Below are 23,693 nucleotides of genomic sequence, written 5' to 3'. Positions count from 1 at the left end.
GCTGACGGCCACAACAACAACAACGGCAAGAACAACAAAAGCAAAGTCAGACGCTCACAAAAGCCAAACACAGCGAAGCGGAATCAACAAAAACAAAGTCGTTGGAATTGCAGCCGCACTAGCAAACGCCATTTCTTCAACATTCGCTGGATTTCCCTGATAAACCACCTGCTGACGTCACAGCCAGTGCCTTTCGCTTGATTATTGTCATTGAACTCGGTCAGTTCTGGCGAGGATCTGCTCGCAGGAGTCCTTGTCCAGGATTCCGCACCAGATGAGGAGGAGGATTTAGGAAACCATCCATCAGAATGTCGTGCTGACCTAGCAAACATTTGCAGCTGTCCGCGGTGAGCCATGGCCAATAAGTGATGTATTTTACACATTTGTCTAGCAGCAATTCGAATACTATATAAATGTGAGCGATGAATAATTTCGGTGCTGCGCAGTTGATAAAAGTGTGTAAGTGGTTGTGCCTGTGGTTGTGGTTCAAATGCTGAATGTGCATGTGAATATGTAAAGTACTCAATGTGATAAGGTGGAAATGAAGATGGTCTCCTCCTCCTGATTTCCATAGTTTCGAGCTTATCTCGCCTCCACTGGCCGTTTCAGACACGCTCCATCGCCAGCTGTTTACCCGAATGGAGCACCACTGCATCCATCGAACCCCCTGAGCCACCCATCCCGTGCCAATGCCCGTTCCCGATCACTATCGTCTTACCGGCTTGGCAACCCACCGAAAGCCAGCCATCCAGATGCAATGCCACCGATCCGATCCGATGCGATCCGCTATAAATAGCAATCTCAATAGTTTTCCGCAACAACAGCCAAAGTTTCCACTCCACACTCTGCACCGAATTATCAACATCACCGGCCGACTGCTGCCTCTGGGCAAATAATCATCGTGGCCACTCCGCACACCACACTCCACACTCCCACTCCACGTCCTCTTCGTGCTGATCTCCTCACGTAATCTCACGCACAAAAGAGTTACAGTGGAGCCTCCATACGGTGCACTTATCAGGCATCTTTACACATCAGAATCTTTAAGGCTCCTCAGCCATTTTCCCCCGTAAATTGTCTTATTCTCATTTTGAACTACACATTTTCTAGTTTGTTATATCAAAACCTGAATCTACACAAGTAAAACTCGTTAGTGACTAGTTTTCGTGCTTTAGAAGTACGACTGTATTTCACTGACTCTGCTCCGCAATTACAGCTGGCGTTCTCCTGCGATCGCCGCGTTCAGTTTGGTCTCATCGCTCCAAGCGCTCGCAACGTTGCCCGATGCCCGAGGAGCTGCTGACCAGCCGGAGCAGACTCTTCGACGTGCCTGTTGGGAGGCAACAACACTATCTGTGATTCTCCATGGCCGGCATGGAGGTGAAGGAGGAGCAGCTGCTGCTGGATACCCTGATCGGACTGTGGAGTCAGTATCTCCAGGCCTCGGAGCTCGAAGATGCGAGTGTCAAGGTTTGTGTGGCTCTCCTTCGTCCATTCCATTGATATTCCCAGGTCTTATCGCTGGTTGCCTTTTCTCCTCTCATGCTTACAGGACCATTGGCTCTGGCTGCTGCTGTACAACTTCCAGTTTCTGGACGATAAGAACTTGGAAGATGCCTGGCTAAATAGGTAAAATATTCGTATAGTTCTTTTTATTCATATCATCGTTTATTAATTGGTTATCTATATTGCAGCCACTTCAATCTGATGCCCGAGGAGCTCTGTTCCTACTTGTTGGAGCAGGTCTACCAAATCATCAGCGAGGCAAAGAGATCTCAGGAAAGCAGTCCGACACATGAGCCTGAGCAGCAGGACAAGTGCATCAAGCAGCTGCGCAAGCAGCACAATCTAGCCCAGGTTTCTATCTAACCATTTTTAACTCTTTCCTGATTTAGTATACCAGGATACTACCTCTCCTTCCAGCTAATACTCAGTACTCCCAGTGATTGCAACAAGATTCTCGCCCTGCGCACATTTCTCACGGATAAGTTGGGTCATCATTTATTGGCCTTTCTGCTTCGCGTGGATATCAAGGCACGTGCTTTTCTGGGATCCCAGATGTTGCGGAACTTAATCAATTTCCCTTCTCTACCTCTACAGCTCATTGCATCCCAGAAGAGTCTGTGCCAGCTGTGCATCAACCTGTTTCCCAACTGCAAGTGGAGTTCCTCCAACCAGCCGCTGGTTCCCATGACCAGCATTGCCCAGTTCATCGGAAGTTTCTACCTCAATTCGCAAAGCAAAAAGCTGAGACGCCAGCAGCAACAAAAAAGTCAATTACCAAATCACATATCCAGTCCAATCAAATCGAGTTTTGAGGACTTCAACGGGACAACAAGGAGCAGTGATGAACTGGCCCTGTTGCTCATCCAATTGCTCACCAGGTGCGTGGATGCGGAGCAGGAATCCCAGCTAAGTGTTACGGTCCACAACTTTGCACTGGGGCACTTGTGTGCCAGTTTGGAGCAGGATGCACCAGGGGATAACGATGAGATCATTAAGTTTGAACTGCTCCAATTGATAGCGCACTGCGTAAACAACTTTTACGTGCTGGAGCAACAGCAGCCGAATGTCCATGACTTCAACAGCAACTTCGGGCAGCTCCTCTACGCACTGACCGCCAATCGGAGGAGTCCACTCTTGGCTCATGGAGTATTATACATTATGTTTGGCACCCTCCACAACCTGGTGGATGATGGCGTGCGAGAGTTGAACCAGATCGATGTGAGGAACTTCGATGCCTGCTTCGAGGTCTTGCAAGAGGCGGCCAAATCGACCAACTTCTCGACTGCCATATTCCTGCATATCTACAAGATGCTGCTTCGCCTGACGGACAATCTCTCGAGTCAGGAGCAGCACCTGCAGAGTCTCATGGAGAGCAGTGCATCCACCGCGATGCCCAAGCAACAGCAACATCCGCGGCACAAAAGACAACGGAGCACTCAACTGCACTGCCTGGGAGCCAGTTCCCTGAGCTGCTACTTCCAGGGAAAGCTGTACCATCTGCTGCCCAGCCTTGAGGCAGAGCTGCAGGAGCACAGTGTGAGGAGTCTGCTCCGAACTGGAAGCTGTTGCTGCCACTACAACGTCAGGAACTACGCCACCTGCCTGCAACTCGCCACCCAACTAAGCAGCAGCTATCAGAAGTGTGCCTACAAATTCCTTCACTACAATGTGCTGCACACCATCTTTGTGAAGCGGAATCCCCAGGGATGCCCGGGATGCGAGGATAAACTGAAGGCGCCTGTATTTCACATGGATCTGCTGAACATCTACAGGGATACCTACAAGGCCCTGCTGAACACACCTGCAATGTTGCTCTTCCTAAAGCACCTGAAACATATCGCCTATTTGCTACCGTATGATTTAGCATCCGGAATCCTGGCGGAGGTGGCTTTGCCCATTTTCAGGCTGTACAAAGAGCTGATTGAAGGCGGCGAAAGCAAGAGCAAGAACAGCAAGGTCACTCCCCTTCAATTGCCGAGCAAGTTGGAGAACTACAGAGCTCTACACGAATGCCTGAGCATCTTCGTCATGTACCTGAGTGATATCCGCCTGGTCAAGGCGTTCTACAACGAGGAGAACATCCGCTATATGCAGGATCTTCTAATCATACCCGAGCTACAGCGGGGAGTATGCGATCTCATCAAGGTGGGCATTGATAACATAGCTTTCTTGGGCGAGAACAGCCAGGAGCAGATCACCTTGAGCAGGAGACTCATCCAGCTGCAGCTGAACAGCAGTGACCGGGCATCCCAGCTCTTCCAGGCTCTGCTGCACAAGTGCTCCAAGCACTCGAGCGGCAAATTCTGGCTGGACGAGAGCTCCAATCCTGCCAAGCTCGAGGGTCACAAGCCCGCGGATATACTCTACATAACCGCCCTGCAATGGACGCTGAACTTTGAGCTCCTGAAGACCAGCCAGCTGTTCTACAACGAGTTTGCCAAAATCTACTCCATACCCGTGGAAATGCTGGACGACGAGGATGAGGGTGAGGTGGAGACGCCAACGTCCGAGACGCTCCCGGATGAGAAGAAGCTGCGACATGGGGACAAAAACATCTTCGACATCTTAAGGCTGAACTACAACGCGCTGGGATGTTTCCTCATGCTGCCAAAAGCCACAATGGGGCCAACCACATCCTCCACCGCAACCACGCCCACAGCACCAGGCATTTGCGGCTCAAGTTCATTGGAAACCCTGGTCTCGCAGCTGCCGCTCGGTGGCTCCACTTCAGTCTCGGTCACAACGGCAGCCAGTTCGGACTACGCGGACTCGACACTGGATTACGCATCTGTGATTGATAACTACGATAGTTACTCGCGGGACATGGCCACTCCCTCGTTCCTGCAGCAACTGCTCGCCTGCGAACCGGATGAGAGTACGGTGCTCTTCGACATCCGCGGCAGTCAGTCCAGCAAGGACTGTCCCACCAACTCCCTGATCCTGCCAAGCGAGGAGGAAGTGGCCACAGCCGATGGCATAATCAACAAGCTGTTCAGCATTGTGGGATCCCTGTTCGGCGGCAGTCCAGGAAGCGGCGGAAGTGCCAACACACCGACACGTGCTAATATTGATGCGGATTTCTTCTGCTTGTACGAACCCAACGGCGAATGCAAGAAACTCTTGCTCAAACTCTTCGAGGCGACCATGGCCATCTGCATCAAGGGTTTCCAAAACGAAGAAGGTAAGTGTCAGAGATTGTTCGGTTGAGTACCTTTTAAGATGAGGAAAGTGAGGAATACTGAACATGTGGAGCGATATGCGAGGGTGCCCAGGCGTATTCAGTTCTATGAAGAAAGGTCCAATGATATATCATTGCTTTTAGTTAAATACAATTTTCACTTAGATCCCTATAAGTAGAGTATTAAAAATGAAAGGGCATCACTTGCCTGCCATATTTCCTCTGATGAGCCGCCTAACTGGTAGGTTCCACGGCATTCCGCGGCTAATGCGTTGCCAATAAGCAATAGGCAATAGAAAATGGACAAAGCACAACAGTCGAGCGCTCTCGGAGAAGCCCTAGAAGTGGGACAAGAACAAGGCACCCACATTCACCGCCAATCCAGCTCCGGATTCTAGATTCTAGACTCTGGCTAATAACGGGGCGTTGTGGTTGTGATTGTGGCTGCTAACTAACTAGGAGAGTTAATTATAAGCCAGCTAGGCAGACAGTTAGTCAGTCGGTCGGCTGGAGTATAATACGCGGCATTTACAAGGCTCTGTCCGCTGGGATTGAATTTCTGGGTACACAAGTTACAACATCGCCGAGACAGATACATTTAAAGGCACAGATACATTTGCAAACAGAGACAGAGATAGGCAGCGAAACGAGATACATTCCAGACAAGAGGCGACACTTTTGCTTTGGCGCTCGCCCAGCGCTGACGACTTGCTCCAGATTGCGGAAGATAGAAGATAGACGCGATAACCAGATCATATCTACCACTAATCCGTGGCTTATCTCACTTTCTTCACAGTGGAGAAGATGCAGAAGCACCTGCGCAAGCTTCGAGCCATCATTTTGAGCCATGCCACGGACAACTGGTCGGAGCACGGGGAACAGCATGCCCGGGACAATGCGGTCATCCAGACGCTGCAGACCCTGCTCAAGATCGCCGAGCTATCGAGCACCCACCAGGAGCCGACGGGCGTGGTCAACAGTCCCTCCGGCGATTCCCAGCAGCCACGACCACGTGCCAGATCCTTCAACAGCGGCAGCGTGGAGCTGCCCAGATTGCAGACCGTCAAACTGCCGGCCAAGAACTCCCTGGCCACTCCGCCAACGCCGCGGCGTAGACCCAATTCCAGTGAGGTGAATGCGGGCGTGGATGCGGACTACTTCTCCACCCGGGCCTCGTTGAGCTGTGCCGCCGACAGCGAACTGGAACTCAGCGAGAATGAGCACGAGTTCTACCTCACCGCCGACGAGGGTTACGAGGCAGATGGCGAAATCGCTGACCTCAGTGAATCCGAGTGCGAGCTCAATGGCGGCGTCTTGGCCGCCAACGAATCGTCGTGGACCCCGTTTCAGCCATCCTCCCGCTATCGAAGCCACATCATGCACCAAGGTCTCAGCCAGCTGGTGGTGCAAATGCTGGCGGAACTATCGCTGCTCTGCATCAAGCAGCCAAACGGATGGACAGAGAGTCTCACCCAACTGGCCAACCGGCTGTTCGTCATCAGGGACTACCTCGGTGGTCCTCTATGCTTGCTCAGGGGATTCGCGCCGATTCTGAGCTGCAGCGATCCGAGATTGAGGGGTGAGTTATGAAATACCTGTTAATGACCTTCTTTATCTGATCTGGTTACCCTTTAGAGTTGCAGCAATCGATCCTAGAGCTGGTTACCCATCTGAACACACCAGAGGTGCTGCAGTGTTACTACTCCATCCTGGCCTCCAGGCAACCACCAGTGGATCTGCTAATGCGGCACATGCACCACATTTCCTCCGGATCGCTGCGAAGGGCTCAGCCCTGCATGGAGCTGGACTTTCCCATCACCACCGATGGCAAGATTGTGGTCACCTCGGAGCCGCTGGTCAGCGAGCAGATAGAGCGGGTGCGCCTGCACCACCAGCAATGCCAAACCAGCACGCTCTTCACGAGAGCTGCCTGCATTTTTCCGGTGACTCAGACGCGCCTTTGGCAACCGGATGGCTTGACCCTATCCCTCTGGCTGGAGTTGAGGGGGCAGCAGATGCATCGCAGCTCCATGCAGTTTAACGATGATGAGACTCGTTACTCTGGAGAGGATCTAACAGTAAGTTGAAGAATAACCCAACTTAATACAGCATTGCTCACCCCAATCTTCTTTAGAAACTCCACCTGCTTTCGTTGGGAACTAACCAGGCCATGGTCAGTATATACATCAGCCACAACATGCAGCTTATCTTCGAGCTGGTCAAACCAAACGAGCAACTAGCTCCAATTCGCGTGGAGGAGCAAATAGACGCCAATGCCGATACGGCATCCGTAATATCGGCCAACACTCAGGCGGCCAATGGGGGCACCATTCGACAGGCGCTCAAACAGACCAAGTTGGCGCTGCTCAACAGCTTCGGCCAGATGCACCTGCTCAATGGCCACCAATCTGCGCCGGATTCAACAGGTGGATACTTTGAGGGCTCCGCCGTACAGCTGCAGCATTTGCGATTGCCACGCCACAAGTGGATGCACTTGGTATTCGGTCTGCAGCAGCAAGGAGATTCCGTGGAGATCAGCATATTCCTTGATGGTCTGGAGCAACACACCATGCGGTTGCCATTCCGCAATCTTCGTCAGCTCACCCGGGTGCACAGCTTCCAGCTGCTGGCCCTTGGTGAAGGACAACCGGCTAGAAGTCCCGGGAGCAGCTCCTCCTCACGATCCACGCTGGACGGTTCGGCGCCTCGATATGCGCTCTCGAACGTGATCCTTTTCAGGCGTCGACTGGTGGATCCGTTGCTGATGATGAATCTCACGGCCATGGGACCGGACTTCACCGAATTCACCCAGTGCCAAGTGGCCAACTGGAAGCCCAACTATGGCTTCGTAAGCCTGGGCAAGCTGGCGTCCTCAAACTTCGGTAACCATCTAGACTGCATGCGCCAGCTGAGACAGGCTAGAGTCCTCGTGTACACCGCTCAGCAGCCGGATCTGGTGATGAGCTACGATGCTAGCCAGGAACTGGACATGGCCTGCTATGGACAGCCCCACGGACACATGCTGTACGGGGAACTGCAGCAGCACCAACCGCAGACCCTTCAGTCGGCCACATCCCTCAGCGGTGGACTCTCCACGCTGCTGTATCTCTTCGCCAGAGTAAGTCTGTCACTAAACTCCTAGGAAATTTCTTTTTAACATGCTCATTCTACAGATTGTTGAGCTCACAGGCAATGCAAGTACTCAGGCCTTGGCTCTGGATTTGCTGCTGCAGGTGGCGCACTCGGATGCTCAGCTGTACACGGAGTTCCAACGACAGGATTACCTGTCTCTGATCGGCTACGTCATCAAGTCGGAGAAGTGCTCAAAGGATGTCCAGTTGCTCCGGAGCATTGTGAACAATGCCTGTTCCCAGGTGCTGATCACCAGAAAGGGGGAATCCATTAATGTAAATGACAACACAATGGCCACACTGGTATATCCCCGCCTGATGCTGACCGTGCTTCAGCGCTACTCCGACTGGCACCGATCCGGAGCAACCCACTCCGATGTGTTGGACATGCTTTTCCGCTGCATTCTGGCTCTAACCAGGGACAAGCATCCGCAAAGGGACTTCAATATGGAGCAGCTTCAGAAATGTGGTCTGCTGGGAGCACTCCTCAATCTCTGCAAGGTCTACGTGATAGAATCTCCCAGCCCGGTTCAGATTTCACCCTATGCCGCCGAGTGTTTTGTCCAGATTCTGGCCGTGTTTTCAGGATCGCCGCCTGACTCCTCCATGCTGGATGAGATCATGAAACTTCTCCTGCTGCTCCACAAGCCCAGCGATTGTTATGTGACCCACGATCGCACGCACTTCTACTTCCTCCTAACGGCTCAACAGCCGGCAAAGGAACGGTCCTTGGTGGCAGCCAATTTGAACAGGGTGACCACCTCGCTGCGCAGGCAGTTGCATCCTCAGCCGCTGGAACTGGATCCCGAGCGAGCGGAAAGGATCAAGAAACTGCGACGTCTTCATGCCAGCACATCTGGTTATAGGAAAGCTGTCAACGAATTCGAGGAGCAGCTGGACCAGATGGCCGACTGCTCGAATCTCAACAAGACCGCCCTAAGACTGCTAAGTCCCGTGGAGGCCACTCGATGGCGTCTAAAGTTTAAGCGACGACATCCCACCAATGCCAACAGTCCGAAGAGAAGCCCGCTGAAGATCGCTCGAAGACGCATCCACCCGCATCTGCATCTCGGCAAAATCTGGCAGCCATCGGGTCACAGTACTCCCAGCTCAGGTCAATCCTCGCTGCCGAATAGGAAGACGGACTTTTATGATCAGCAGGGGATCATCCGACTGCAGCAGCGCCTCCTCATCCTGCTGAAGGACTTCCTTTGCCTTTTGCCGGACTCATCGGTGGATGTGGTCACCCGCCACTACGTGAAACTGGAGCTGCTTTTGGTGCTGGCCAACCAGCGCAGCTGCGCCGTGCGCCAGGCCATCATTCAGTTGGTGGACGTGCTGACAAAGCGTCTGCCTAGTGGTGAACTCAACGCCGCCACCAAGTTGATGTATCCTCTGCACTTGGCCAATCAGTTGACCATCCACGGATGTGACGTAGGCATGTTTGAGGCCTGTCTCGCTTGGATCAACGGAATGCATTGTAGCCTGACGGATGTTCAAAGTTGCGAGGCACCTCTAAGGATTCGCCAGCGCTTTGGACTCCAATCCCTGCTGGCCATCGCGGAAGGAACGGAACCTCAGTGGGTATTCAAGGCGCTCTTACGGCTGTATCTGCAGGTAAGCAATCCAATCCTTCATAATTCTTGTGAGTGTTACTGGACATCTTCTCCTCCTAGAATCCTGATGATCAGACGTGTCTGATTGACGCAGGACTACTGCAGTGCTCGGTGAAGGCCCTCTACAAGATCTACTCCTCACGCGTGGGTCAATCCAATGCCGATGAGTCCGTTTTGGAACTACTGGCCAATATTGGCGAGCGGGCAATGCGTTCTGTTGGTCAGATAAATGTGGGTCTATACAGAATGAGCCAAATAGAATTTTGTGATCATCCTTTTTCATCCTTCCTTAGCTCGTTTGGGACATCCTCAACCTATTATCCTTCTACCAGGACAAGCAACCGCAGTTGATTATGCGAAGCTTCCGAACTGCCCAGGCTCAACTTCAGCTGGAGTGGCTCACCAAGTTCTTTGAGCCCAACAGTTTCCGGGTTGCAGTGACCAACGATTCCTCCCTGAGTCACTCGGAACTGCGGACCCGTGTGGAGCTGCTCATCGATCGCTGCACTCAGTTCTTCACCGTTGGTGTGGGCCAGACCACCGGACCCAACTATGTGGCCAGTTCCCAGGAGCTGGCCCTCTTCCAGCTGCTCGTTTCCTATGGGATCTCGAGCAATCAGCGATGCAACAACTTCATCGCATGGGGGCTTCAACCTTCGCGTCCATGGGATCTGCGCTCCTACATTGTAGATGCCCTATGGCGTTCCCAACAGGATGAGTTCCAGCGGGCTATTATCTGTGATGCTAAGATGATCAAGGCGCTACTCTGGCTCTCCTTGCTGGAGGACATGCCGGAGCCCATTGAAAACCTGCAGCGTCTTTGCGATGCCTTGGGCATCAAGGAGAATGACTCCTCATGGAATCTGGTCCACGAGCTAGATCGGCTAGATCAGAATCGTAATAATATGGCGGCCAAACAGAAGACACTGCTGGAGAAGACCGTGTACAGGTTTGAACCACTGGTCCAGCAATGCGTGGAGTCCTCCATGGTGACCACTAGAAAGGTAGCAGAACTACAGGTGAGAGGTCGTGATATTCTAATTACTTACCTTTTATAATATCCTTTGATCTTCTCCAGAACGCTGAGCGCAAGGCTCTGATGTGTCACATGAAGGTCTACGATGATACCTATACCTACACCAAATGGCTGGAAATCATACGTCGTATGACGCACGAAGGTGCTCCTTGGCACTCTGCTGAACGAGCTGAATGGTGAGTATGCTTAAAGAACCTCCACAGACTGTACCTCACTAGAAACCCAATCCCCAGCTCTTGGGAACTGGACGACACCGAGGGACCCTCTCGAGTTCACACTCGTCTACGTCGCTGCCACCTGGACATCGATCGACGCTTCTTTATGAACGAGTACAGACCGGGGCAAGGACATCGCGAGGATCTAGAGCCATATGTGCGTCCTCTGGATTACCTGATAGCCAGCTATGACCAACAATTGAACATATCGCTGAACTCCCAAATCCTGTACAACTTTGCGGCCAAATTCCTGCCCGTGGACGGGGAGATCGAGGGCGAGATCATCATCACCGATCTGAAGCTCTACTTCCTGGCCACCTACCGGTGTCGGTACTTCAACGTGAACTGTGATATCGCCAACATAACCGAGATCTGGCTGAAGCGCTACCAGCACCAGGAGACGGCTTTCGAGATTCTACTGGACACCAACAAGTCGCTGTTTTTCTCGCTGCAAAACGCCGACGACTGGAAGATCATGCGCGAGGTATTCTGTGATAAAATCGTAGCCACGCCCGACCAGTCCAAGGTACTGGCCATCACCCAGCAGTGGCGCGAAGGTCTTCTGACCAACTGGGAGTACCTGATGACCCTCAACCAGATCTCCGGCCGTACTTACAACGATCTCATGCAGTACCCAGTGTTTCCCTGGGTGCTGGCCAACTACAACTCGGAGGTTTTGGATCTGCGGGAAGCACACAACTTCAGGCGGCTTGGACGACCCATTGCCGTTCAGCTGGAGGAGAACGAGAAGCACTACATCAGCAACTACACAGTATGTAACGATCTTATCCAGCAATCCTTTGGAACCTAACCTATCTGGCACCTCTCCTTTCAGTACATTGACAGTACCAACACCACCATGGGCTCGCTGATCCTTAAGCCCTATCACTACAGCTCCCATTACTCGAATTCCGGCACTGTGCTCCACTTCCTGGTGAGGGTTCCTCCGTTTACCAGCTACTTCCTGCGTTACCAGGACAACGACTTCGATTTACCCGATCGCACTTTCCATGCCCTGAACACCACATGGTCGCTAGCTAGCCGGGATAGTCCGACCGATGTGAAGGAACTTATCCCGGAATTCTTCTGCCTGCCGGAAATGTTTGAAAACTTCGAACGCTTCAAGTTCGGCTGTCGGCAAAATGGGGAGCGGGTGGAGGATGTCTCACTACCACCGTGGAGTCAGCGGGACTCCCGGCTATTTGTCCTAATCCACCGTCAGGCATTGGAATCGGAACTGGTACGCAATCAGATTCATAACTGGATAGACCTGATCTTCGGCTACAAACAGAGCGGAGAGAGTGCCGTGGAGGCCATCAATGTGTTTCACCCAGCAGTAAGTGCTAATATCCTCTGCAATGCATATAGATGCTAATCCTGTTCTGAATTCATCCTCAGACTTACGCCGTGTTTCTGGACTCCGAGATCAGCGATCCCATCGAAAGAGAAGCAGTCAAGACAATGGTAAAGACATATGGTCAGATGCCCAGGCAGCTTTTCAAGTCTGCTCATCCGGCGTCCAAGCCGCTGGACTACTCACTGGTGGACAAACCCATAGTGTCTACCGTACGAGGTCTGCGCTGGGGCGTCTATGTTGGATCGCCTCAGCTTAAAGCCCCTTCATGGGCAAACATCCACAAGATACCCGGCACCGAGCATCTGGTAAGCTTCTGCAACACCAACGTGGTGTATGCTCTTCCTGGCAGAGCAAGTGTGATGCAGGGAGCTGAGCCGGATACGTACAACGTGATCTCCTGGGGCTACGATGATCGCATTGTGAGGATCCAGCCACTCAACAAGCCACAGGCCAAGCCAAAGAACCTCCTACACAATGGAACCTTTGACGACATCACCGCCTGTGGATGCGATGTGAACTCGAATCAACTTTGGTTTGGCCATAAATCAGGAAGGATAAGTGTTTACAAGTGCACGGGAGGACTGGATTCCCAGCAACGAGCCTCGGCGAAGAGCAGGCAGAGCTATGCCCGCGGTTTCAGCTTGTCCTACAACTCAGCCGTCCGGAAGATGACTAGCAAGGGAATCGGTGGAGGTGGATCGGAGAGGTCAGATGAGGCAGGCAACCTGCATCCAACCAGTTCTGCCTCCTCAGTAAACTCGTCCATCACTTCCTCCGGCGGAGATGCCTTCCAGCGGGACGGCGCCGATTTCAACTGGCTGGGACCCACGTTGCTGGTGCGGCACACCGACGAGATTACCTGTATTACCCTCTCCGTGGAGTTTAAGATCGCGGTGACTGCGGGTCGCGATGGCATTGCCGTCATATGGGATCTCAATGAGTAAGTACACACATAAATATTCTCTTAAGAAAAGTATTCATTTGTTTTTCCCTCAGCTGGAGCTATGTGCGCACGATTGCCCGTCCGGCAGAGATTCATCAGTCTCCAATAACGCACGTGGCCATTAGTCCTACGCTGGGAGACATTGTCACGGTACACACTTTGCCCCAATCCTCCACCACCAGCACGGATGCAAAGCCCACAGCGGCTGCGACCAGACCCAATTCGCTCAACGTGGCCGACGAATGTTTTGAGGTAACGGAGGAGAACCTGGACGACTTCGTCAATGTGAATGTGAATCCCAATGGCAAGTCCATTCTGAGGCTGCACTCAGTGAACGCGCGGTATGTGCAGCACCTAGTGCACGAGGATCGCATCCTGGCCGTGTGCTACTCCTACATCAAGGAAGGAGTGGGTGTCAACGTGATAGCCACTGCCGTGGAAGGAGGTTTCGTGCGCTTCTGGTCCAGCTGGAACCTGAGCTTCGTCAGTGAACTGACCACGGGCACATCGCCCATTCGTAGGTAGGAGAGAGGTTGCTTCATAATCGACTAAAATCCTATCTAATTCCTGACTTCATTTCAGCATTTGCTACTCAACCCATCAGCATTTGGTGGTGCTAACGCGCGAGTCCCACATTCAAGTTTGGGAGTCAGAGGGTCTCTATGGGAATGCCCCAAAGTTCCCCCAAATCGTCTACAAATAAGGTTAATGGGAATGCGATCGGTTCGAACACACAACATACTCAATAACTCAACTCAAAGCATATCAATGACAGACACATAAACAATCTAAAAAGCAGCTGAATCAAAGAATAAATCCATCTAAAAGATATAAAAATACAACATTCGCTGGCGACTGCCACAACATGAATATATCACAAGATTCCTAGGCTTAGGTCTCATAGAGCTGTAAAATACACCTTTTGTACCAAAACTTTATATTATTTTTACATTTTCGTCTTTGTTTTTCCCGTGCTGCATAAAAATGCCACGCTGCCTTCAATTGTTGATATTATCAAATAAACCATCATATTTTGCAAAAACTAAACTATTTTTTACTTTTAGAATTCCATAGAAAAATATACAACTACAATGTCTATTGTAGCATCCGTTTAAGGAGGGATTCAAGCTTATTAAACTACAGGTATCTCTAGATACAACATTACTTATCGTCAGCTTCTCTCGTTGTCAGCACTTCCAGGGAGGAGGCTTACTGTTGCCACCTCCGCTCTTTGGTTTAGTTTGCTTGCTTCCTTGTTTGGCCGTCATGGCCAAGATCTCGTCGAGCCTGTCGAAATCACTGGGCGACTTGCTGAGCAGCAGTTCAATGTAGGCCTGCAGCTTGTCCATCGGCGAGGGTGGATCTCGTTTGCCAACCACATCCAGGTTATTCTTCTCAGTGCTGTTGCTGCGCTGCGATTTGCTCGTTTTGGGCGTTTCTGGATACATGCGTGCATTATTCAGCTCCGGGGATTCCCCTTCAGTGTCACTGGCTTGCATGATGGAGTTCTGACTAGGAGTGGTGAGTATGGCAAGGGCCTGCTGCCATTGGGCCTCCATTACCCCGTGCAGCTTCTCCGCAATATCAGCACTGGAATGGGAAACACCTTTTGTTTTTCAAGAAAACATATAAAACTTTCATATCTTACCGCTTAGTTTTGTAACAGCTGATCTTGAGATCCATTTCGTCGATCTTTTTCGAGGCATTCGCCAGTTGGAGGCGGTACAGCTCCACCTCCTCGTTGTGCTTTTCCTGAATGAGATTCAGTTCCTGGTTGTTCTTCTCGTTGATCATTTCAAGCTGCTTTACGGCCCGCTCGGCTATCAGTCGTTCACGCTCACGAGCTTCGTTCTTTAAATGCTCCTCATTCTTGTCCAGCTGGTCCTGGAATTCCTGCATCTTCTTGGCCACGACATTTTCCATTTGCTGTTGGTAGTATTGTTTGAGGGATTTCTGCTGTATCTCAAGCTTTTTCTTAAGATTGGTCTGCAAACGGCAATAATTTATTATTGTATTTATTGTTGGGTGTTTTAGAAATAACCTCAGTCTCTGTTAGGTTGGCCAGAGTTTCTTGTAGGGATTTTCGCTGGCTCTCCAAGGAATCTGCTCTTGCTTTCTGCTTCTGATGATACTCCTGCAGCATTTCCTTTTGGTTAGTGAGCGTGTTCTTGTCCTTTTCCAGTTCCTCAATTCGCGCTTTAAGCTAATATGTATATAAGAAATACAGTTAAAATGGTCCGTATTTGTAACCTTACTTTGAAATTACCTTTTCTTGCTGGTAGTCCACCTTGGCAAACTTATCTCTTAGCTTATTAAGCTCGGCATGAGACAGCTCCTCCGCTCTTTTGCTGCTGTTTAGTTGCATTTCCAGTTGCTCCATTCTTTCGTCCCATTGCTTGGCATCGTGCCTGCAATGGTCCAACTCTCTTTCGAGTTTGTCATTCTTTTCCTGGAACTTGGTGGCCAAGTTGACTGCCTGCGCCAACTCGTTCTGCAGTGCATCAAACTTGCTCTGAGACTCGCCCCTGTCCGCTTCCAGCCGGTGGACAGCGTCCCGCAGGTGCTGAACCTCGTAGTTGAGATTTTGAACTGTTTGCTCTGCATCGGTGAGAGCAACGTCCTTGGAACGATCCACCTCGATGGCCACCGAGATTCGCTGCTGGTACTCTAGAAGTTGAGACTGCAGTGTGTGGACAGTTTTCTCAAGATGCTGCCTTCTGAGTTGTTCCTCTTTCAGGGAAGAGCTGCACAATAGCCGGTTGGGAGAGTGGTTGTCAAGTACAGTTTTGGTCAAGCTGCTCTTGCCCCAGAGCTCACTTAGGCTAATGATCTTGTTCTCGTTCAAGCTGTTGCGATCGACCCTGGCTGCTTCCACAGAAACAGCGCCGGAGGAGGACGATGCCAGTCTCATGCTGGGCAGAGAGGTGGTTCCCGGATGACCCTCCTGCCTCACCCGCTCGTTCCTAAGATGATCATCGCTGTGGTGGTGCAGGTGGTGATCGTGCCTCTGCCAGCGGTGCGCGTTATTGTCGTCTAGGTAGTGGTCAATTTCGATAAGGAAGTTATCGTCTACAGGTCGATGGCGCAGTGGCTCAACGGACCCACTCTTCGGCGTGGAGTGCACCATGCCATGGAGCTCTCTGTCTGGCCGTCCAGCGTTCCTCACAGTATTCGTGGATATGGTAGAAATGTCCGAGGGAGGCTCCTCCGCATCCAGTGCGATGTTCTGGAGCCGGGCATTAATGCTATTCAGCTCCGATTTCTTGCTGGGATGCAGAAACTGGTACGCCGCACTTGTGGACGCCGGGGGTGGGGGCGGTGGCATTGCCAGTGCATCTGCCGCCGCGCATGCGCTCATTTTGTCCTCCGCACAGAAGTTCGGTGGTATCAGGAGCAGCAGATCGGTGTCGTCCGTATCGGTATCACTCATGCCTCATGGTTAACTTTATATTAGGATTATGCTTATATTATAATTATTGTTGTTCAAAACAAGAGTTGAACAAGCCACCGATTGCCATGGCGATGAACAGGGTTGCCATATGCTTGTGATAATGCAGCATTATCGTAAACAATGATCTATCGGGATATCGTTGAACAATATATCCAAAATCAGTTTGTTAATATATTTACTTATTACCTATTACAAATTATAGCAGAAAGACTCAGTATTAAAATCAGCACAGGGCCTTCAGTAATTTGTAAACAATAAATTGTGTAACCTTTCGTCGCGGGTTGGCAGCTCCGTTTTAATCAATGCTACCATATTGCAGCCTATCGACTGTGTTTGGCGCCCGTTGCAAGTGTGACCGTCCGTTGCGTTTGTTGTTTCCAATTATTGTATTGTTTTTTTGTTCGTCCTTCAGTGTTCAAGGAAGTCCCGCCAGGATGGCAGATGTAAGCCTGTTTTTTGGCGGTCTGCCGGCCATTCTCCTGGAACCGGATATCATATACCGTATTGGAAGGAAGAAGGGCCTGGAAATCAGCATCGCCGATGAGGTAAATTTGCCTTTACCAATGTGCACATTCCAGCATTGATAAGCTTTATTCTGAATGGACAGTCAATGGAGTTGGCCCACGCCACCGCCTGCATCCTGCGCCGAGGTGTGGTGCGCCTGGCCGCCCTGGTAGGCAGTATCTTCGTGAACGACCAGGAGAAGACCGTGGTGGACATTGGCAGGCAGGACACCTTAGCCGGCAAGGTGAAACTCCGCTTTGGCAATGTGGAAGCCAGGCTGGAGATTGGAGAGGATCACGATGAGGTATAAATACTACATGTCATTCTTACAGGATCCATAACCAAATGCTTGCCTTCCCATCAGGTTCACGACAGCAGCGGATTCGGGGAATGCCTGAAGGACAGATCAAGCAACACGACGTTGGACAGCATGGATATTCCTAAAACACAGCCACCATCCGCCAACACATCGGTCAACACAACGGCAGATAGCTTCTTCATACCGGAGACGCAGGCGGTGGCCTTCGAAAGACCTTCGACCGGTGGAAGAGTGTCGCTGGCCGATGACTTCATGATACCCGAAACGCAGGATATGCTTGCGTGTCTTCCACCTGAACCACCCGTGGTTAAACCATCGGTTATTCCTGTGGTTAATAACCGGGATCCGACGATGGACAGCGATGGGGAATCATCCGAGGGCAGCATGATACGCATGTGCACCCAGGATTATAATGAGGATGCCATTGATGACTTCGATGCCTCACAGGTCCTCTGCGATGTTTTGCTGCCTCTCCCGCCGCCACCAAAGCCAATGGAAACTATTGATAAGAAGGAAGATAAGCGTGGTATGGGCATCCATTGAAAATGATGACTTTCAATAATGTGTGCTTTCTAATTAGATCAACTGGACACCACCGACCTGGAAATAAGTGCCTTAAACTGGTCAGCTAGCGATTCCAAATGCTGTGCCCTGAGTAGCACCAAAGCGGATGAAATGCTGCCGCGTGGCGATGCCTGCATTACACCTGATTTGACTGCTCCGTCCGTAGATAGAAACATTTGCACACCCGATCTTTTTGACCTAATCCTGGGGAGAGAGGGGCGCGATGGTTCCAGCAGTCCAGATCCGTTCGTTCGTCCTGCGGACAAAACGAATACCGCCACACCGCAGTTTGGCGGAGTTAAACAGCTGGTTGTGGCGACAATTGAGACTCCCACTGCCACTCCTGACACAGATAGCTCATCTAGTCAGGAGAAGAATCAAGATATGGTAGCCACTCAACGATTTCCACGACATAAATTGTTGGAATGTGACGAGGAAGACGATGAGCAAAGTAACCAAGACTTGGTGGCGACTCAGGCCTTTAATTTGGGACAGCCGCAGGCACAAAAAGATAAGGAAACTAATCAAGATTTCATAGCGACACAGGCGTTTAACTTGGGCCGGCCACAAATCACTGATTCACCTAAACCCTCGACTGCTAATGATTCTTCCAACCAAGATTTCATAGAAACTCAGGCATTCAACTTAGGACGCCCACTAGCAAACAATTCTTTTGGTCCACCAAAAGATAATGAGACTTCCGACCAAGATTTAATTGCCACTCAAGTATTTCCTGCCAAGATCAATAGCTCTCGGTGCCAAGACTTCATAGCCACGCAACCTTTTCACGTGGTCAATCAGCATTCCGTGAGTTTACGAGACAAGGAGAATATTCCACTCGACGACAGTGCCAAAGTCGCAACAGGTAAGCATATCAAAGAAGTTCCGTGTTATGGATGTGGGAACTAAAACCCTTTCCAGATTCGAAATTCTTTGAAGAGCCTTGCGAAGAGATAGATGCTGTGCTCAATGAAATGATTTCAGGGACTGTGGTAACGTCGCCTGTAAATCCCAATGAGGAGCCAATTAAATTTTTTGAGCCGTGTGTGATCAAGGATAAGAATCACTATCAAAAGGTAACTTAATCATAAACTCAAAGCTCTGTTTGCAATATGGAATATTTCCTTGCAGATTTGTCAGATTGAAGGAGTTTTTAGTAACTCGAGTAACAAAAGTCGTTGGCGCACTGAAAAATCTGGCGGTCGCAGTCGCAAACGAGTGGCCAAATCAGAATCTCCTCCAGCAACCCGTAAGTCCCTCGCAAATGAAGCTTTCCTTGAATGATCTGAACTCCATTTAATTCACAGCAAGTCGTAAAAACAGACGAATATCAGAGGGTTCTGAGAGACCGGAAAGTAATTTGATAAAACGGCGGGACAATCCAGGGGATAAAAAATCAGAACGTAAGTTAACGTAAGTTAAGTTAAGGAAACTCTATTTATATTCCAATTTGTAGCTCTCAACAAGTCTGTTATCCGGGAACAAGACATCGATTCTATCCCGGAAGAGGAAACACAGAAAGATAAAGCGAACGATCCTTTTAAAAAAGTTGTCAATCAATGGCAATCCGTTCAAAACCGTTCTGGTACACCAGGAAGCTCTTCAGAAAAGAATGAAGCCAACGCTGAGGTAGTGGATAAATCTAATGAAGAACCACCTACCAAAAGTAAACGTGGTAGAAAGGCCAAGAAGGCGGAGACCAATAAGGCAGACACATCCAAGGATATTCCCAAGCCTACGACAAGAACCAGGCGCCAAACCAGCGATGATGATGCTCTAGCGCCTGATCTAGGAAAGGGAAGAAAGGCCAAGAAGGCTGCGTCGAGTAAGGCAGACACATCTAAGAATATTCCCAAAGGTGTGAAGAGAGTCACACGACAAAATAGCGCTGATGATGCCGAGGTGCATATGGAAGAAAGTTCTGCCCAGACTGAAAGTGAGAAAAAGGTCAAAAATGTCAAGTCAAGTAAAGAGGAAACATCAAAAGATATTGCCAAGCCAAAACCTAGAACCAGACGCCAAACTGCCGACGAAGATGCTGCGACACCTAAAGCAGAAAAAGAAGTACAGGTTCAGGTGGACAAAGCCAAGGATATGCCCAAGCCAGCGGCCAGAACCAGGCGCAAAGCTAGCGTAGTAGAGGCTGAGAGCACAGAAGAGATCGTCAAATCGAAAAGAGGAAGGAAACGCAAGGAAACCGAGACTAATCAAACTGACGCACCTGTGGAAAAGTCCATGACTAGAACTAGGCGCAAGACAATCGTCGAAGATTCCGACACTCTGACAGAAGTTAAACCAGCGGACGCATTAATTAAACGTGCCGTTGTCCGCATATCCAGAGCAAGCATAGAAAACCCAGTGTCTTCTTTAAGCTCTGCAAATAATGCCAGGATAACTCGGGCTGCCAATTCCCGCTCTGCAACGCCCTCAATTGAAGAGCCATCTTCTAGCACTGCTGCTGCCAAGGGTCCAAATGTATCAGCAACTACACGCGCTCCCAGGACAGCTCGGGCTGCCACGTCGAGTTCTACAGCTCCTAATCCCGATCAGTCATCAACCAGCTTCGGAAGTAGCAGAGGATCTAAGCGGTTAGCGTCCCGCGAAGAGCCCACGTCCAGCTCAGTCACCACCAAGAAGCCTAAAATTTTAGCTGACGAGGAAGTCCTAAAGAACAGATCAGGCGCCAGTAAGTTTATTACTTATTTTTGATAAGCCATTTTAATATTTAATTGGCGCTACTATCTTTCATTACAGTCTCGACGCGATTCAGTCAGCCGGATTCCGATCCCCTAAGAGGTAAATATTCCGCTGTATGATGGAGTGTACATCACTTTACCTCCTTCTTCAATTCTAGCATTCAACTTATATGTGAGGAAGGCCAAGACCACAGGCAAAATTAAGATAGCGTTCACCATGTGCAATCGTCCAGCTTTGGAATCTGTCCTAAAGTCACTTAAGCGTAAGAAAACGCTTGCCTCACAGCAAATTGGATTCTAATTTGACTTCTCTGCCTTCTAGACGTGGTGGAGATCACCGAAGATCCCTTACAGTGCGACCTGCTTATGATGGACAAGGGCGAGCGCACCTACAAGTTCCTGACAGTCATTGCTTCCAACAAACCAGTTCTCTCCACCAATTGGCTGCACTCTGTAAAGAAGACCAGAAGCATCGACATAAAGGCAGATCACCTGTTTAGCGACGCGACGTTTGAGGAGATCTTCAAGTTCAAACCCTCGTGCGTATTGGAACACCCTCGTTTGTTGTATGGCTTGCACTTTATGCTCGGTGAAGACATCGTGCCAAAGGCGACCGAAATGAAAGGCAAGTCTTCCTAAAAACGTATCCCAACTATTAGGTAATCGGTATTCTCCCACAGTCATCATTCAAAGCGCCGGCGGAAAGGTGCATAACCAACCGCCTTCGCTGGCTTTTAGTGTGGAACTGTACGTGGTCACCACGAGCAAGGATACGAAATCAAAGCGACGACTGAACAACTATGAGAAGGTGCACTTTATCAAAGCCGAGGCTGTTATGCAGGCGCTGGTTCAGCACAACATTGAAAAGCTACAGGAGTTCAAACTCAAACTTTAAACGTTATTGCTTTTGGATATTTAATTTTTTAAGTGTCCTGTGGTTTTTTCCCTATATTGTTATCATTTGTCAGCAATTATTCTATGTAGCTCCTGATTCCTAGTTAACTACAAGAAAGTACATCACACAGCGGAGTCCCAGACAAAATTTCGTACACAATTTAAGCATAAGCCTTTTGTATTATATATAATTGTTTAATGTTTTTTTGGAGCCATCACAATTGTGGCCATACAATATTTAGTTGTTACTTTCCTACTGCCTGTCAAATACATCATACGTCTAAAACTACTCCATCTTTTTTCGCTTCGAGCCAGTGGGCTTGTCAAACTGCTGCCTCATGCCGCCAGCGCGTTCGTTGTGGAACTTGATGTTGCTGGATGACTCGGCGTACCAGGGCGAGTCAAACTTCGTGGTGTCCTGGTCCACCAAATGCGTGTACTTGGTGCGGCCACAGCGGCCGAAGTTCTTCACCTGCATCACCTTGGGCAGGATGGTCTTGTCGAAGTGATCCTCCAGCGTGGCCTGGGCGAAGTCGCGCTTAAGGACATCGTTCTCCTCATCCAGGTAGAAGGCACCACGATGATAGTACTTCTGCAGGAACTTGTACTTGCCCTTGGTGGCCTTGTTGGTGACCATCTTGGGGTTCTGGCGCAGCTCCTGGCGTCGCTCCTCTTCGGTCATGTTGCGCATGCGATCAATGTCCAGCTTTTCGCGTTCGACGCTGAAAGAGAAGAAATAAATGTTAAATGCCGGTTCTTAAAAAAAATGGATGCTGACTTACTTATCACGCTCCTCGCGATCCCGCTTCATTCTCTTCAGCTCACGCAGCTTCCAGGCCTCGTACTCCACCTCGTCGTTCTCGTCATCCGTGCACACGTCCTCGATGCAGGCCTCATTGGTCTCCGGCTTGGTCTTCTCCAGATCTTTTTTGACGCTCTCCTCGACCATTCGCAGGGTGGCTCTTCTTCGCTCCTTGGCTGCCCGCTTGGCCTCCGCCTCCAGCTGCTTCTGCTTCTGAGCCTCTCGCTCCTTCTCCTGGATGGTGGCACGATCTCTCTTTCGGACGAAGAGCGGTTTCAGGCGGGGTTCGTTGTCCTCCTCGCTTTCGGACTCCTCTTCGTACTCGGAGCTTTCTGATTCGGAGGATTCCGACTGCTTCTCGTCCTCTTTCTGAAGTACCTCCTCCTCGCGCTGTTGCTGCAGCATCCGGGATCTCAGTTTGGTGCGCCGGTTCTCCAGCTCTGTGTCGCTGAGCTCGGCATCCGTGTCGGATTCGGATGCCAGTGTGATCTTGTTGGTGCCTCGCTGAATGGCTCCCTGTGCTTCCTTGTCTTCCTCCTCGTCCTCGCTGTCGCTCTCCATGATTTCCGGTTCGTGGATGTGTCGGTGGCGCTCTCTCCGCTCACGTTCCATGTCCTCCATGTCCACGGGTCTTTGTCGCAATCTTCGCAGGCGGGGATCGTCCACCTCGGCATCGTCCTCCTCCTGGCCCTCACCCGCCGCCCGCTCCTCACCCTCCGCGCTGCCTGCTCGACGGGAGAGCTCCAGCTTATGCCGTTCCGCCTTGTGGCGCTCCAGACGCTTTCTGGTGTCGATGAAATCATCGTCTTCGCTCTCCTCCGAACTGGAGTCGGCACGGGCGTAGTCGGGTCGCTTTCCGGATATGTAACGCTGCACCTTCACCTTTTGCATGGACAATTCACCTATTGAAAAGATATAAAGTTTATAAACAATTTCTGGTGGGGATCGTGCTCTCCTTTTTACCCTTCTCATTGCGCATGGGAACGGCGCCCGCTGTGCTCTGGATTCCAGCAGCGGCGGCGGCGGCGGCTGCACTCATCCTTGTTTCCGCTTATATTCGATGGCTAAAAAGCAAATCTTTAATGTAAATATTTCTTTAACAAAAGTATGGCAAGTTAGAGGTGGGCAGAACTATCAGACAATAATCGATTGAAATATTATCGGTGCCGGTCTGGCAGCTCAGCAAAAACACAGTGGCAACGCCATCGAACTAGGCGCGCAATTTGAAACGTTAAATAACACGTTTTTCTACCCGGTTCGCGTAAATTAAAAGCGTATACTAGATTCGTTTGAAAAGTATTCAACATATGATAAATATTAAAATGCAATGACGGAAGTGCGATGACTTTGCAAACCCGAAATTGAGGCCAGCAACTAATTGAGACATTTGTTAATTGAATATAAATACACAGAAAGAAATGGAATTCAAAATTTAAGTTTATTTTGTAATAAAGAAACTAAATATTGGGAAAAAGCTACGA

At 50.3% G+C, this 23,693-nt stretch overlaps 4 protein-coding genes across 6 annotated transcripts; 2 read left to right on the top strand and 2 right to left on the bottom strand.

Annotated features, from left to right (window-relative positions):
- The first annotated feature begins 51 nt into the window (after positions 1-51).
- Positions 52-14,029, top strand: LOC122616694 (lysosomal-trafficking regulator). The gene is made up of 18 exons (XM_043792234.1): positions 52-347; positions 1,217-1,470; positions 1,553-1,629; positions 1,695-1,857; positions 1,924-2,034; positions 2,101-4,687; positions 5,481-6,263; positions 6,320-6,762; positions 6,819-7,802; positions 7,858-9,432; positions 9,492-9,662; positions 9,725-10,450; positions 10,510-10,643; positions 10,701-11,454; positions 11,518-12,018; positions 12,081-12,979; positions 13,036-13,503; positions 13,565-14,029. The coding sequence occupies exons 2-18, from the start codon at positions 1,366-1,368 to the stop codon at positions 13,683-13,685; spliced, it is 10,602 nt and encodes a 3,533-aa protein (XP_043648169.1). The 5' UTR covers positions 52-347; positions 1,217-1,365; the 3' UTR covers positions 13,686-14,029.
- Positions 14,012-16,530, bottom strand: LOC122616696 (protein MLP1). The gene is made up of 4 exons (XM_043792239.1): positions 15,249-16,530; positions 15,024-15,185; positions 14,631-14,968; positions 14,012-14,572 (listed from the first exon to the last, which is right to left on the bottom strand). Exons 1-4 carry the CDS (start codon positions 16,410-16,412, stop codon positions 14,170-14,172), a joined length of 2,067 nt encoding a protein of 688 aa, XP_043648174.1. The 5' UTR covers positions 16,413-16,530; the 3' UTR covers positions 14,012-14,169.
- Positions 16,531-16,638: 108 nt separating this feature from the next.
- LOC122616695 (mediator of DNA damage checkpoint protein 1) lies at positions 16,639-21,696 on the top strand. 3 transcript variants are annotated; one of them, XM_043792236.1, is made up of 13 exons: positions 16,639-16,782; positions 16,846-16,978; positions 17,041-17,241; positions 17,302-17,779; positions 17,837-18,685; positions 18,742-18,896; positions 18,952-19,069; positions 19,128-19,223; positions 19,277-20,506; positions 20,575-20,616; positions 20,675-20,779; positions 20,839-21,141; positions 21,197-21,696. In XM_043792236.1, exons 1-13 carry the CDS (start codon positions 16,736-16,738, stop codon positions 21,409-21,411), a joined length of 3,972 nt encoding a protein of 1,323 aa, XP_043648171.1. In that variant the 5' UTR covers positions 16,639-16,735; the 3' UTR covers positions 21,412-21,696. The 3 variants fall into 3 exon arrangements, with proteins under 3 accessions (XP_043648171.1, XP_043648173.1, XP_043648170.1); XM_043792238.1 differs by having other exon boundaries at positions 16,640-16,782; positions 17,302-17,782; positions 18,805-18,896; XM_043792235.1 differs by having other exon boundaries at positions 16,640-16,782; positions 17,302-17,782.
- Positions 21,677-23,339, bottom strand: LOC122616698 (microfibrillar-associated protein 1). Its single transcript, XM_043792241.1, has 3 exons — positions 23,176-23,339; positions 22,193-23,114; positions 21,677-22,132 (listed from the first exon to the last, which is right to left on the bottom strand). The coding sequence occupies exons 1-3, from the start codon at positions 23,249-23,251 to the stop codon at positions 21,697-21,699; spliced, it is 1,434 nt and encodes a 477-aa protein (XP_043648176.1). The 5' UTR covers positions 23,252-23,339; the 3' UTR covers positions 21,677-21,696.
- Between the last annotated feature and the right edge of the window lie 354 nt (positions 23,340-23,693).

The sequence above is a fragment of the Drosophila teissieri genome, chromosome 3L (genome assembly GCF_016746235.2).
Source record: "Drosophila teissieri strain GT53w chromosome 3L, Prin_Dtei_1.1, whole genome shotgun sequence".
NCBI classification, from domain to species: Eukaryota; Metazoa; Arthropoda; class Insecta; order Diptera; family Drosophilidae; genus Drosophila; species Drosophila teissieri.
This window is presented reverse-complemented; position numbering and strand designations above follow the sequence as displayed.